A 14,275-nucleotide genomic window follows, 5' to 3' on the forward strand; every position below is an offset into this window, starting at 1 on the left:
CTGTCCCCTCTCCAGGCCATCGTGTGGGACGAGTACCTGACCGGGCCCTTCGGGCTGATCGCGCAGTACTCGCTGCTCAAGGTAAGCGCCGGGCGGGTCGGGGGAGGCTCCCAGCCCTGCCCCGGCCGCGCCGCTCTCGGGTGACGCCCGTGCCCCCGCACAGGAGCATGAGGTGGAGAAGATGTTCACGCTCAAGCCGGGTCGGCTGCCCCCGGCCGATGTCAAGAACATCATCTTCTTCGTCAGGCCCAAGCTGGAGCTGATGGACATCATCACCGACAACGTGCTCAGGTACCGCGGGCAGGGGAGGGCGGCCAGGGGTGGTCTGAACCACGTGCAGCACAGCCACTCCGGGGGGGGGGTTGAGTGGGGAGAGAGAGGGGCTTCTCTTTGGCTGCCATGCAGAGGATCTGTTCCTCCTTATGAGGATATATGTTCTTTCTAATTAGCTGGAACGAGTCGTGCTTGGATTGATGCTCATTTTGGGAACTGCAGGATAACCAAGTCCCCTTGCCCTGGTGCCAGACCTGTGCCTGCACTCGGCTGGGTTGTGCATCCTGGACACTCTAACATGCAAAGCTGGGAGTTGGCAATAATAACCCAGTGCAGTGCTCCTGCTGTGGCTCTTCCAGGGAGGATAGAGGCCGCTCTCCCCAGAGGGATTTCCACATCCTGTTCGTGCCACGCCGCAGTCTCCTGTGCGAGCAGTGGCTGAAGGAGCAGGGTGTGCTGGGCTCCTTCATCCACCGCGAGCAGTACAGCCTGGACCTCATCCCCTTCGACGGGGACCTGCTCTCCATGGAGTCTGAGAGCGCCTTCAAGGTGAGCGCTTTGAGGGAAAACCCTCTGTGGTTTTGGGTTGGCTCTCTTGCTCCATCAAACTGGATTTGTGTGTGGAGTTCAGAAATACTGTAGTGTCTGGTCCAGTCAAATGATTTGCTGTAGCAATGGCACAAATAATAAGGTCCAACAGCCACAGTTTTTTCCCAGCCTGTGTCTTGTCTGAACTGTTCATATAAACCTCACACTGCTGTGGAAGCAGCTGTGTTGGATCAACACCTCTTAGCAGAATCCTTCTTGTTCTTTAGGAATGTTACCTGGAGAGTGACCAGACCAGTCTGTACCATGCAGCAAAGGGGCTGATGACACTGCAGGCTCTCTACGGAACCATCCCACAGATTTTTGGGAAGGGCGACTGTGCTCGGGTGAGGATGAAAAAATGCATCTTGTTCTTTGGAACTGCCTTAAGGGTTGTTTGATTAAATGCACTTCTGGGTGTTTTTTAATCCAGCCATGACACTCACTTGTCCTTTTCCTTCTCTCCGATCAACCTATGGTTTAATTGGTACCTTTTGTGGTGAGAGAACAGCTTGAGGTGAAGGCAGTGCTGTGGCCAGTTGCTGTCTCGCTAAGTTGCAGAGAGCAGAAGAGAAGGACTTTGTTTTCTCTGTGTCATCCTGCCCTGTCCATCAGCCAGTCTGTACCTCTGGCCATTCTCTTCCTTTTTACCCAGGGCTGCGCCCACGCTTGCACGAGCATGTGCTTGCAGGGCTCAGAGCTCAAATCCATCTGCTGTGGCCTGGACTGTAACCAGCCTGACGTGATTTCCTTTCAGCACGTGGCCAACATGATGATCAGGATGAAGCGTGAGTTCCCTGGGAGCCAGAACTCCATATTTCCCGTCTTTGATACCCTCTTGTTGCTGGACCGCAACGTCGACCTGCTGACGCCGCTGGCCACGCAGCTGACGTACGAGGGGCTGATAGATGAGATCTATGGCATCCAGAACAGTGAGTTTTGTGGGGAAGGGGGGTTTCCCGTGCCCTGGGGGAAGTTTCCCATGTCCTGGGGGAGGTTTCCCGTGTGCTGGAGCCGGTTGCAGTGTGTCACAGTGGTTTCTGCTTCACTGAATGGCTGGAGGGTGGGAGCAGCTCAGCTGAAGTGAGTGCAGGTTGATTCAGTCCCAGGCCGGAGCCCATCAAGATCCACTCTGGCTCTTTTTGGATGGGAAGGAGAGCTGAACAGTGTGTGGTTATTGAATGGGCATATTTTGGATGCTGGGTGGGTGCAGCCACAGAACACATGGTGTACAAGTAGAAATAGTGTGTGCCTTCACCCTCCAGCCTGGCTGGATCATGTGTCACACTGAGGGGACAGGGACAGTTTTGGGGGGCCATTCAGAGTGTACTCCTTCTCTTCAGGAGGTAGTAAGAAAACTCCAGAGAGGCCTTTATGGGCTCTAATTTCTACTGCTGGACTGGACTGGCTGCAGGGCTCATCCAAGCCTCTCTGAAAGCAGCTGGCACTTGGGTTCTGATCACGTGTGTTTGTGTAGGTCCCTGGGTGAGTGCAGTGAGACTCTCCTTAATTAACACCTAAGCACTGAGGGGTCTGGGTGTTTATATTTGCTCTGCTGCTCAGAGCTGTTTCCAGCCCAGGGGACATGTTCCCACAGCCTTCTAATCATTACTTCTGGTGGTGAAGTTCCAGTCCTTTAAGGGTGGTTTCTCTGCATTTGGTAGCTTATGTGAAACTCCCTCCTGAGAAGTTTGCCCCGAAGAAGCAGGGTGAGGGTGGGAAGGATCTCCCCACGGAACCCAAGAAGCTGCAGCTGAACTCTGCAGAGGAGCTGTACGCCGAGATCCGCGACAAGAACTTCAATGCCGTGGGGTCAGTGCTCAGCAAGAAAGCCAAGATCATCTCAGCAGCCTTTGAGGTGAGGCCTGGGTCCAACAGTGCATCCCTTGAGTGTACTTGTCATCAGCTAAGTCAGTCTGCCCTCAACAGGGCAGTGACTGGCAGCTCGAGCTGCTGCCACAGAGTAATGCCCCAGGCAGAGAAAAAACAGATAGTCTTGAGAAGCCACTCCAGTCTGTTCCCCTGCCCTGGGGTGAGATCAGCTCCACTCAGACTGGAAGGTGTTGGTCAAATCTCCTTTGAAGAATCCTGTAGTAATGTGGATCCTCCTCTTCTCCCCACACTTCTGTTCTGGGGTTTTGCTTCTCCTCAGAGCTTCTGCCATGTGAGCCCATAGTTTCCACAACAGGAATTGCATCCCTTGATCTGCAGGACAGTCAGGTGCTGCTTCCCTCTGCAAGAGGCCAAAGTTCAGTTTTAGTGTGCTGTTCAGTTCCACTTTGCTGCTCTTGTTCACTGAAAGGTCCTTTTCCCTTTGTATTCGCTGAGGATGCAGAGGAAAGGCTTTAAGCAATAAAACTCCAGAACAGCTTGGCTGGCATAAAAAACAAATAGGAATGTGGAAAAGACAGTTGCCTTGCAGAAGTTTTAACCTGTAAATTCATGCTCATGTGTCGCCTTAGACAGAGCTGGAAAGTTGGGGGGGGCATGTTTGTGGTTTTGTTTGAAAACATCCTGTTGATGATTCATAAAGAAACTGAGATCTCGGCTTTCAGACTTCATGGGGATTCTCAAGAGAACTCATTATACTCTTTGATTGTATTTCCTTTATGTTTTTTTAGTCCCTTCACCTCTGCCACATCAAAGATGAGGTAGCTGTACCTTAACTGAAATACTGAGTGCTCAGCCTCCTCTCCTAGTATATGTTTGCTTCTGCAGTACCGGTGCTGGAGGAGCTAAAGCTGGATTATTCCTACTGGCTGTTAACAAAAAGAGAATTTTAACAAATTGTCAGTGGTAATAGGTGATAATGAAACAGCAGCATATTGGCAGCAGAGGACTTCTTAGATTGCAGGCTCCATCATTATCACTGTCCTGCCTGCACTTGCCCGTTTAAATCCTTCACATCCGAGTCAAATTAGTATTATTTTTATTCCAAGTTGCAGCAAGAGGCAAGTGACCCAAATGCAGTGCAGACCTCTGGACTGCTCTGAGAGCTGAACTCTGCAGGGGCTTCAGCACATCCTGGCTCAGAGCCTGGGACACTGCTGCAGCCAGGTACAGGGAATGGCAGAGCCTGCCAGCCCAGCTCCCAGCACCTTTCACTCCTGCTCCCAGGAGAAATATCCCCCCAGCTCTGACAGCATTGGCCTAGAGCTCCAGGTTTCCTGGCAGCCAGCAAAGTAATTCCTCTTTGTGTGAAAAAGGCAGTTTTCCCTGGTAGGGAAATGGAGGAGAGCAAGTAGTGATGGCTGGAGTCAGACAAAGGTGGATAAAGGTTGGATAAACTGTAATGGAAGACAACCAGTTTGTCAATGATGATCCTGTTGTATTATATCCTGCCTCTTCCAGTGATCCAAGTGCTGTTACAGGTAATGCTGTGACTTCAGTGAAAGCATTTAAAGTCTTTTATCTAAAAGGTCACATATCTCTAACTCCTGCAGGTGCAGTGAGTACAGTAAAATAGCTTTCCATGATAAAATGCCCTAATCAGTGTTCCTGACGTGCACAAGGCCTAACCTCAGCGATGGGTTTCTCCAGGAGAGGCACCACGCGAAGACGGTGGGGGAGATCAAGCAGTTTGTGTCCCAGCTGCCCCACATGCAGGCGGCCAGGAGCTCGCTGGCCAACCACACCTCCATCGCAGAGCTCATCAAGGACATCACCAGTGAGTATGTGCTCAGCACCCCCTTGGGCTGCTTTAAATACAGCCAGAGGACAGATGACTTGATGGACATTGTTCAGCCTGGCAAAAACTGGCTTGGCTCCATCCAGTGCATCTCTGCTGAAAGGTTAAAAGTAGAAAATAAGCTGTCTGTTGCTGTTGTGTTGATTTTCATTCTTTTCCCGAAGCATCTGAAGATTTCTTCGATAATTTAACAGTGGAGCAAGAGTTCATGTCTGGAATAGACACAGACAAGGTAAGTAGATAATGACAATTAGTGACTCTTACATCTTCAAAATGTTTTTTTTTTCCGTTTGGGTTTTTTCGAGAGAGGAAATATCTGATGTAGATGATGTCTGGTGACTTTCAGCCTCGCTGAAATAGCTGTCCCTGCCCGGGATGCAGCTGTACACGGGGGGTCTGACCTGGGCAGGGGCACTGTGTGCTGTGAGGGATTGCTGAAATGTTGAAGATGGTTCATTAGAAATTTTTAGTGCATCGGGTGAAGTCTGGCTGCTGCCTGTGGAACTGCCATCCTTCAGGGAGAGCCCAGGTGGAACCTGGGTCACTGTTTTGCAGATGGTTCTGAGCTGTCTGGAGAACAGTTGGACCCTCTTTCTTGCTGTTTTGGAGACACTGAGCAAACTAGATCTTTCTTTCCAGGTCTTCTGGGCACTTTAACAGTTCTTTAAATAACAGTTTATGTATTTTATTTAATAGGTTAACAATTATATTGAAGACTGCATAGCTCAAAAACATCCATTAATCAAGATCTTGCGTCTTGTTTGCTTGCAATCCGTGTGCAACAGTGGACTGAAGCAGAAGGTTCTGGACCATTACAAGAGAGAGATTCTCCAGGTTGGGCTCTAACTTTTGGATCAATAAATTCCTGAGAAAATCCATATCAAATCCTCAGCTCTACAACACTTGCATTCTAGGCAGACACATCTTAAACCAGGGTAGTGTTGAGTTCCAGCGTGCACAGAGGGAACACAGAGAGTCAGTCTGGGCTGACAGCAGTGACTGGGGGGTGTTTGTGTGTGTTACAACACGTAGATACAGCAGGTTTATATCACTGCTCTTTTTACTGTTATGTTTTAAACACTCTAAATGGGATACACTCTAGAGAGATCTTAACTAATAAGCTCTTTTAAACAAACACTTTTTTAAAATTAATATCTTTGCCATTTTTTTTTTTTAACACTCTGGTCATGGGTTACTGACAGGGTATTAAAGGTGATTTCTTCATATTGCAGACTTATGGCTATGAACATATATTGACTTTAAACAACCTGGAAAAAGCTGGACTGCTGAAACCTCAGACAAGTGGCAGGAATAACTACCCCACGATCAGGAAAACCCTGCGCCTGTGGATGGATGATGTTAATGAACAGGTAAGCAGGCACTGGTAACTGGTGAACAGGTAAAACCAGCCACGAGCCCTGCATACAACCACAGAACACAGCGGGAACACCCTTTTTTTTTTCATGTGATTTATTTCTGTGGTGCTGTTTTGCAGCGTGAGGTGTCTCTGACCTGCTGCTCCCCCCGTGCTCTCTCCCCCAGAACCCCAACGACATCTCGTACGTGTACAGCGGCTACGCCCCGCTGAGCGTGCGCCTGGCACAGCTCCTGGCCCGCCCGGGCTGGAGGAGCATCGAGGAGGTGCTGAAGATGCTGCCAGGGCCCCATTTTGAGGAGAGGCAGCAGTTACCCACTGGCCTTCAGAAAAAGCGTAAGTTTTGCCTTGTTTTCCCTTGTTTTAAAGAGAAGTGCATCTCTGTTAGGCCAGAATGAGGCAAACTGAAATCAGGGGCTGGCAGAGCCCAGGCCTCCCTGTCCCTCTGCAGTATTAGATCTAACTAACCATCCTGTGACAAATTGTTTTAACTTCCCATCAGAAGTACTAAAATAAACTCCAACCTGTGATTTTAGTGTGCAAAATTACTTTACAAAGAATGTCAGCTTCACCTACCCAGCATTAAAACTGGTCAGGCAGAAGCACATCTATAAAGAGACTCCAGGGCAGGAGCAGGGTCTGGATTCACCCAGTAAATTTTTCCCCTAATTCAGCTGCTCTCTGTAGTTCAGTTTTATGTCATTTGAGTTTGACTGACAGTTGATGCACAGGAGCTGTAAAACTCAAACTAAGCCAACCTGCCCCTTTCCCTGGGTCCCCAGGTCAGCACGGGGAGAACAGGGTCACTCTGGTGTTCTTCCTGGGAGGGGTGACGTACGCGGAGATCGCTGCGCTGAGGTTCCTGTCCCAGATGGAAGATGGAGGCACAGAGTACGTCATTGCCACCACAAAGCTCATCAATGGAACAACCTGGATCAAATCCTTGATGGAAAAACTGGAGCCTGCCCCTTTCTAGGGTGTGTGGTGAGAGACAGTAAAGCGAGAGGCCCTGTGTGACACAGGCACGTCTGGTCCTGGCTCTGCTGCTGCTTGAACACTGGAGAAACACGGCACTGAAAGGAGCTCTCCTGAGACCCGCTCATGATCCAGTGACCCTCATCCCTTCTGCACTTGTGTTCCAGCCATTTGTGGAACTTCCTATTAAACAAGCAGTGCTGGGAGGCACTAAGGATGGAATAAACCAGGGGAGAGAATGAGAAATCCCTGCTCGTGGTCTGACCTGGCAGCCAAGCACAGGGGGACTGGGGATGTGCCCTGGTCCTTCTCTTTGGCAAATTGCTGCTTTTTTTTTTCTTTCTGTTTAGTTTTAGTGGGAGATGCAGGCAGGATGTTGTCTGTTCCTGATTTCATACCAGTATTCCCAGTCTCTCTCTCTCTCTGGTACTTGGTACATTCCATGGATGCACTGGGTGTGTTTGTCAGAGTTATGTGCCTCTGATCCTTGAGCCTTTTACTTCACTTTATCCTTGAAGGGATCATTGTGAGGTGGCTTGTTTGTCCCAGGTACTCCCACCTGACTGTGGAAAGCTACTCCAGAGTCTGAATTACATCAGTGTGTCAGGAGCCGATGGTTGAAGACACACAGACACTCCCCAGGTGGGACTTGGGCCAAACCCAGCAACAACAGGGACCCAGTAAACAGCGGGTTTAAAACAGACACTTTTTTCACCCCCCTGCTGCGGTTATAAACGGTGGTACTCGCTGTCACAAGGTGTTGTAGAGCTCAAACTTATAAAATGGAATTTTCCACAGCCTTGGTGGCGGGGCCCTTGGTGTTGCTGAGCCAGTGTGTAGAAGAGGCAGCTTCCAGAGGCTGGGAAGGCAGAGCAGGGGTGGTGTTGGTGCCTGGTGGGCACAGTCACTGTACTCACAGGCTTTAACAGCCCCCACTGGGGACTCCTAAATAGTTAAAGACAACTAAAAAAAAACAAACCACAACTTAAATCACTTTCTTACCAAACGTTTCTGCTTTTAGTTATTCTGCATAACCTGGCCCAGTAAACACCTTCATTTTTCCAAGTTGTCACAGTTGTGACTGTGGGTTTTGGCATGTTGTTTTATTTTCTGAGTTCTGCCAAATGAAGCCCCTTCATGGCCCCCTCTGCCTGCTTAACTCCAGTTATGAGAATAAAATAAAGATGTATTTGATCTTTTTTTTGGAAGTGTTTGCACTCTCTCTCTCTGGAATACAAAAATAAATAAAACCCTGCACTGTGGTAGCTGTGTTCTTCTGCCCCTGCCCCAAGACAACTGAATTACTTAAAATAAATTTTTTAATATCTGAATGTTTTTTCTTTAAACTCATTCAAAATTTCATTCTGTTCTGCCACCTAACATACTGCATTGGAAATATCTGTGGGATTTCCTGACTTTTAAAGAAAAATACAGTTTCAGTCTTCAGAGATTTTACTTGAGGTGGGTGGGCAACATGCAGATTTAAAAAAAAAAAACAAAAACAAAAGAAATTATTCAACTTTGACAATGATGCAGGGAGCAAGCATGGATTGCCTTCCTCTACATTATTTCTGCAGTTTCAGAGTATTTAAAAAGAAAATTAAATTAGCTTTGGATCAAAAATCAGATGTTACTGTGCAGAGGAAAACAAGAAACTGTGACTCAGTGCAGCCCTTACAGTGTCCTTGGCCTGGCCTGAGGGATCTTTGTACTATAGAAATTTCCAGATTTTTTTTTTATTTTATTTTTAAATCTTAAAAAGTGAACCAATCCTGAGGAAATGTCTAGCCCTGATCAGGCTGGTTTGTGAACTGAGGTCATGCTGTGTAAAAGCTGTACCACAGGTGAATAAAGCCCCACTTCCCCAGCTGACCTAACTCTCCACCTGGACCAGCAAAACATGTTTGTTAGTAACACCAGAAGCAAAACCCCAGACACTTGGTAAACTCTTCATTTATCACCAACACTGCTGCCTATTTTTTTGCAGACCTGTCCCAGCACAGAGCTGCGTGGCCACTCCACCTAGAGAAAGTCTCTTCCTGGAACTATACAACAACAACAAAACAAAAAACAAAAACAAACAAACAAAAAAGCAAACAAAAAAAAAAAAAGAAGAAAGAAAAGCCATCCTGACATTGATAATTCCCTGGAGGAGCAATTACTACTTAACAGGCTTCCTGAGCAGCTGATTATGTTCTGCTTCTGTCCAAGGCCCTGCTGACCATGTGGATAATAATTTGATGACAAGGGAGCCTAATTAAATTAAGGGGCCATTTTCTACATCATAATATATTTGTAGGCAAGAGATTTGATCTGCAGAACATGATCTTCCTTCTCTCTGCTGTCTGCGTTACAAGCAAAAAAAAACCCATCACCCAACCTCTACCCCCGAACACTTTCACTTTTCATACAGCATTATCAGAAAGGAGTTTTGCTAAAAATAAACATATATCCTGGCTCCCTTCTGCCCTCACTGCAAAGGGGCTGCAGTGCTTGTGCTCTGAAAGGTCAGGGTGACACCCTGGGAGGACAAGGGTGGCACCAGAGCAGTGACCTGGTGACAGTGCAGGCATTAGGCTGCCTTCAGCCCAATCTTTTGGTAAAAGAGCCAGACTCAGTCTGCACAGTCCCACCCTTGGGACCCACAGCCCACAGCCCCAGCTGTGTGTGAGCATCCTCCTCCTCCTCCCCGAGTGGCCCACAGAACACAAGGCTCCCAGGGAACAGAGCAAGAGGCACAGCAGCCTCCCAGATAACAGAGTAAAAAATGTAACATGACACATTTTGCTAGAGGAAAAAAAACCCACAACTAAACCACTGCAGGTTTTGACCTGGTAACACCAAGCCCTGGTGCTTAAGCCCAGGAAATGCTGTTGGCAGCAGCCCCCTGGGGAAGGGGAGCTGTTTGGCTGCTCCGAGCACGACGCGTTGTGTCGTATCATAACCGCCCTGACCACACCTAGTGAGTGCACCAGTCCTGCACACACACCCCGGTACTCCCGGCTCCGGAGCGCATCACAGCGGGATCAGCCCACAGCACAAACCCCCTGGAAGACAGAAATCCAAGGGACAGCTGCAGAACAGAACTAGAGAGAAGCAGGACCTTGACACACTAGAGCCTGGGTAAGCAGTTCATTTCTTTATCTCTCCAGATAACCAGAAATCCCGTAAAGCCCGTGGATAGAAAACTTCAGTGCCTTGAACAACGGGGAAACCACGGCTGCTTTAAAAATGAAATAATTCCTATAGTATATACATGTGCCTGAGCTTAGAATGAAATGACTGAACTCTTTAACAACAGCAAAAAGTGAACTCTACCAGAAGACCTCTTTAAAAAACATTGTAAGTGACAGGATGAGAATTCAGTTTACTTTGGCTGCCTTTAGACCGCTTAGAAGAGAAATAATCCTTTTGGGTTTGCTTTATCTTAAGTCTCATTTTAAACTCCCTTTATGTGCTTGACCAAGAGCACATAAGATATTTTTCAGCAGGCACAGTTGTGATCAAAATTTAAAAGAACATGTAAATCGGAGAGATGATAGAATTTTTTAGGTGGGTCTTCACAGCTTTAAGTCTAAGGAGCCAACGACTTTTGTGAAAGAGTTTGGATTTAAATTTAAACTATCAAGCAATTACTTCCAAAGCAAGTGTAAGTATGACTTTAAAATAAAGCTATAAGATGAATTCTAAAGCATTTTACCCTATATCTCCCATTTAAAGGTTATTTTTAACGTGAGATATAAATATTTGCCTGTTCAAACTTGTATTTAAGCCTCGGTTTTCGTCATTCTTAAACAAAAGGCTCAGTTTGTGCCAGTATTTCCATTAGATGCAATTATAGCATTAAATATTAATGGTGGCTTCCTTGGAGGAATTGACCACTTTGATCAGAACACGCTGTTGGTACTGCACCATCAGTGGCCACTCTGATCCTGAAGCTTCCTGGATACCCAGCCACTGCCACAGGGGAAAGATTCCAGGAGCCAGCTGGACTCTGTAAGAGCCTCTGGCCTCACCCACACAGCCGTGCCCACGGCCTGTGTCTGTATTTCCATCTGCTCTGTTAACAGTCCTAACTGGGGGACTTTGATCAGATTCCAAACTCTCTTTCAACACTGCACAGCTCGGGAGGACTCTGAACAGGCACACGAGTCCCAGCAGACACTAACAACATTCCAGGTGGACATCAACCCCCCTGATCACAGGGTTTCTCCCCACGGCAGAGCCACTGGGGAGAAACTGTGAATTACAGTCTCCCTGCTCGGGAAGACTCACCCTGTCCCTGTGCTTACAGGCCGGGGAGGAGCAGGAGCATCCAGCCCCAGGGATCCTACCTGCCGGAGAGCGCGATGCCGGAGTCCTTCGCCATCCACGTCCTCAAGGTGCTGAGGGAGCTGCTGGCCTTCGTGCTGTTCAGCTACACGGTGCTGCTCGGGGCACTGCTCCTCGCTGGCTGGACCACCTACTTCTTGGTGCTCAAATGAGGGCTCTGCTCCTGCTCTTGCTCCTGCAGCCACCGGCTTTCCAGAGGCAACCAGCTCTGCAGTGCCCAGCACACGGGATGGACAGCCCTTCTTCCCCCTGCGCCAAACCTGCAAATGTTTTGTGTCCTTACAGCCTCACCACAACCTTATTTTCTTATGTAAAAACAATAAAGATTAAAAGAAAAGGTATCCACCTGCATGCACTTTGCTGATCTTTTGCGGCTCTTGCAGATTCTTTGTGTCTCCCTGAAATGTTTAAAAGCCTCCCAGCAGTTTTCTCCTGAGACTCCCACCCTGTCTAAAGAGGGACAGGAGGGATGCAACACAATTCCAACACGACCAATATCTCAATAAACAAGTCCTGCCTTGTCCAACTCTGCCTAATTAAGGGTGTGAAGGCAGAGAGATAGAAATTACTTGTCAGTTTATTTAGAAGTCCTGGAAAAAGACCTTCCAAACCACTACAAGGTTTCCCTCTCCCTACTGTTTTGTGAGGTACAGGGGCAAGGAAAGGGCAAACAAAGGAATCAATGTTCATGGGCTACAAGTTCTCTTATTAATTAGTATTCTATCTTCTTTTGGTTAATGATTCTCTTATTTTTCATGTGAATTAGTGCCATGCTCAGTCTTTCTCTTATTTTGGGTCTGGGGGTTTGTTGGGTCGATCAGAATCACCTCTTACCCCCGTGGAGCCGGTTTCAGCCCAGTTGCTGAGTTGGGTTTATTAGTTTCTTCCTTCTCTTGGGAGTTCTGCCCCATGTGTTTGTGGCCCATAAATTCTGCATTCCCTGTGTCCACCATCAGTGGAAATCCTCCTCCTCACACTTTGTTAACCTACCCCAGGTCTGAGATCACTGAAGCATCTCCAGCCCTAAACCTTAACAAGGCAATTCTACCCACAAGTCATTTGTTTTTCTAACACCTGGACACCACTTAGAGCTTGTGTGCTGCTCTATTTCAGAGATTAAATCTCCCTTCTTGCCTGAGGAAGTTAAAGGTTGGACATCAGGGATCTTAAATTTCTGGTTCTTCAAAGACATGTTGGAGTAACCAGAAGATACAAAGGGGATTAAAAAAGACATTACAACCTGAGAGTTGGAGACTCTCTGAGGAAGAACGATAAGAGGTCCAAAGCATGCAGACCAAAATAGTCAATAAACGATAGAACACTAATTAAATTAAGGGAATGGTATGACTTGGAACCAAAAATTAAAATGTTAAAGTGGATAAGCACGTGAAAAGCCTTAAAGGGGATGTATCTGCCTGGAACGACTCCCTACGCATCTCCGGCCACAATAAAGCAATGCCTGGCTCACTAACACTTTAGGAGGAGGTGCCGCAGGGTTCGGTTCCTCCCCGAGGGCCGCCCCTCACTCCCTCACGCACCCGCACGCGCCGCTCCCGCCCCCGCCCCGCCGGCCGCCGCCCCCGGTGACGTCACCGCGCGCGCGGCGGGCGGCCCAAGATGGCGGCGGCGGCGGGTGGCTGCGGAGCTGCTGCTCCGTCCTCAGGTACCGCGGCGGGGCCGGGCGGGGGGGACGTGCTGGGACAGCGCCCGCAGCGCCAGATGTGCTGCCCGCGCAGCGCGCACAAGGAGGAAAACCGACCGGTCGTTTTTCAGGAAGATTGCTGCATAACAAAGAAATGCTCCCTGCTCCCGTGCTTTTCCTTTCTTTTTCTGCTCGAGTGTTTCGGTGACAGGCCCTGACCCTGGGGGGACATTTGCACGGCATGGGATGTAAAGAAAACTGGCCGCAGGAGGTCCGAGTGTCGCTGGATTGTACCATATTCCCTGTCACATTTCTCACGTATATGTACCGAACACCAGTTTCAAGCATGTTTTTTAACCTGATTTTCAATATTACTGACTACCAGCAGTGTGCTTATACCAGATAAGATTTCCTCTCTTAACAATGCACTAGTTACTGTGCCTGTCTTATTTTCTTGCACTTAAGTAACAATAATTCAGTAATAATAATTAAGTGACAATACAAAATTTGAAACAAGCTTACCCACTCACTGTTATGCAGCTGCAGTCCAGAAGCCTGGTACGGACTAGTTCCCCTAGAACAGCTTCTAGGGGTTGTTCTCCTCTTAGATCCCTGTTCCCCAGCAGACACAGGTTATTTCTTGTGCTGATCTTTTCCCCTTGCATTTCCAGGCACGCTTTCCCAGTCCTGGCCAGCGTGAGGAGACGAGGCCTCTCGGGTGCCAGCGGCCGGTGGCACCAGGCCCTGGGGCTGGGGGTGGCCCTGTGTGCTGTCCCTGTTGTGGAGGTAACGTGGAAGGGGGGCACCCCCTCCCTGGGAGCAGTTAAATGTTCAAAAACACTTTTTTAACCTTGTACAGACCTGTTCTCACCCTGGAATTATGTCCTCTGTGAGCGCTTGGCTCGTAAAGAGCAGTGAGGCTTTCCCTTAGCTTTGTCTTTAACTAATATCCATATGGAAGTGGAAGTAAAGGTCATGGAAATGCCTTGTGTTGCAGCAGCAGGGATCAGTGTCCCTCAGTAACGATGCCCTGATCAGAAGAGCCGTGTCCCTGGTGACAGACAGCACGGCCACCCTGCTGTCCCAGACCACCTACGCCCTCATCGAGGCACTCACAGAGTACACAAAGGTGAGCTGAGAGAACACACACCTGGCACCAGTCACTGCTGGGAATACTGAATGATCTGGCACTAACTACACCTCTTAAACCGTGCTCAGAATGGACTTCTAAAAATTAATTTAACCGAAGGGGTGTGGGGTTGAAGATGTCGGGTCCCTCAGAAGCCATGGGATCATTATTTGACACCAAATGTGGAAATTACTTTTAGTTTTGTTAAATTGTTGTAGCTTTGTTAAACTGTTGCTTTTGGGTTAAATTGATAGAATCATAGAATGGTTTGGGTTG

The 14,275-nt window shown here is 48.2% G+C and overlaps 2 protein-coding genes and 1 long non-coding RNA gene across 3 annotated transcripts in view; 2 read left to right on the forward strand and 1 right to left on the reverse strand.

The window, feature by feature from the left end:
* VPS33A (VPS33A core subunit of CORVET and HOPS complexes) overlaps nucleotides 1-8,227 on the forward strand; it is a 9,584-nt gene extending 1,357 nt beyond the window's left edge. Inside the window, exons 2-13 of the mRNA XM_029961211.1 lie at nucleotides 16-81; nucleotides 164-291; nucleotides 633-822; nucleotides 1,089-1,205; nucleotides 1,616-1,790; nucleotides 2,523-2,716; nucleotides 4,399-4,525; nucleotides 4,711-4,778; nucleotides 5,243-5,380; nucleotides 5,779-5,916; nucleotides 6,089-6,257; nucleotides 6,704-8,227. Coding sequence (XP_029817071.1) covers nucleotides 16-81; nucleotides 164-291; nucleotides 633-822; nucleotides 1,089-1,205; nucleotides 1,616-1,790; nucleotides 2,523-2,716; nucleotides 4,399-4,525; nucleotides 4,711-4,778; nucleotides 5,243-5,380; nucleotides 5,779-5,916; nucleotides 6,089-6,257; nucleotides 6,704-6,897 — 1,704 coding nt within the window. The 3' untranslated portion in view covers nucleotides 6,898-8,227. The remainder of the gene's footprint in view (nucleotides 1-15; nucleotides 82-163; nucleotides 292-632; nucleotides 823-1,088; nucleotides 1,206-1,615; nucleotides 1,791-2,522; nucleotides 2,717-4,398; nucleotides 4,526-4,710; nucleotides 4,779-5,242; nucleotides 5,381-5,778; nucleotides 5,917-6,088; nucleotides 6,258-6,703) is intronic.
* Nucleotides 8,228-11,089: 2,862 nt separating this feature from the next.
* Nucleotides 11,090-12,748, reverse strand: LOC108640332. The gene is made up of 3 exons (XR_001921097.1): nucleotides 12,701-12,748; nucleotides 11,575-11,678; nucleotides 11,090-11,488 (listed from the first exon to the last, which is right to left on the reverse strand). It is a non-coding gene; the product is annotated as an uncharacterized LOC108640332 (long non-coding RNA).
* A 36-nt stretch (nucleotides 12,749-12,784) lies between these two features.
* Nucleotides 12,785-14,275, forward strand: part of DIABLO (diablo IAP-binding mitochondrial protein) — a gene marked incomplete at its 5' end in the record, with an annotated part of 3,936 nt that continues 2,445 nt past the window's right edge. The window contains 3 exons of the mRNA XM_018076482.3: nucleotides 12,785-12,891; nucleotides 13,542-13,656; nucleotides 13,868-13,999. Coding sequence (XP_017931971.2) covers nucleotides 12,785-12,891; nucleotides 13,542-13,656; nucleotides 13,868-13,999 — 354 coding nt within the window. The remainder of the gene's footprint in view (nucleotides 12,892-13,541; nucleotides 13,657-13,867; nucleotides 14,000-14,275) is intronic.

The sequence above is a fragment of the Manacus vitellinus genome, unplaced genomic scaffold, assembly GCF_001715985.3.
Source record: "Manacus vitellinus isolate BGI_N305 unplaced genomic scaffold, ASM171598v3 scaffold_31_pilon, whole genome shotgun sequence".
NCBI classification, from domain to species: Eukaryota; Metazoa; Chordata; class Aves; order Passeriformes; family Pipridae; genus Manacus; species Manacus vitellinus.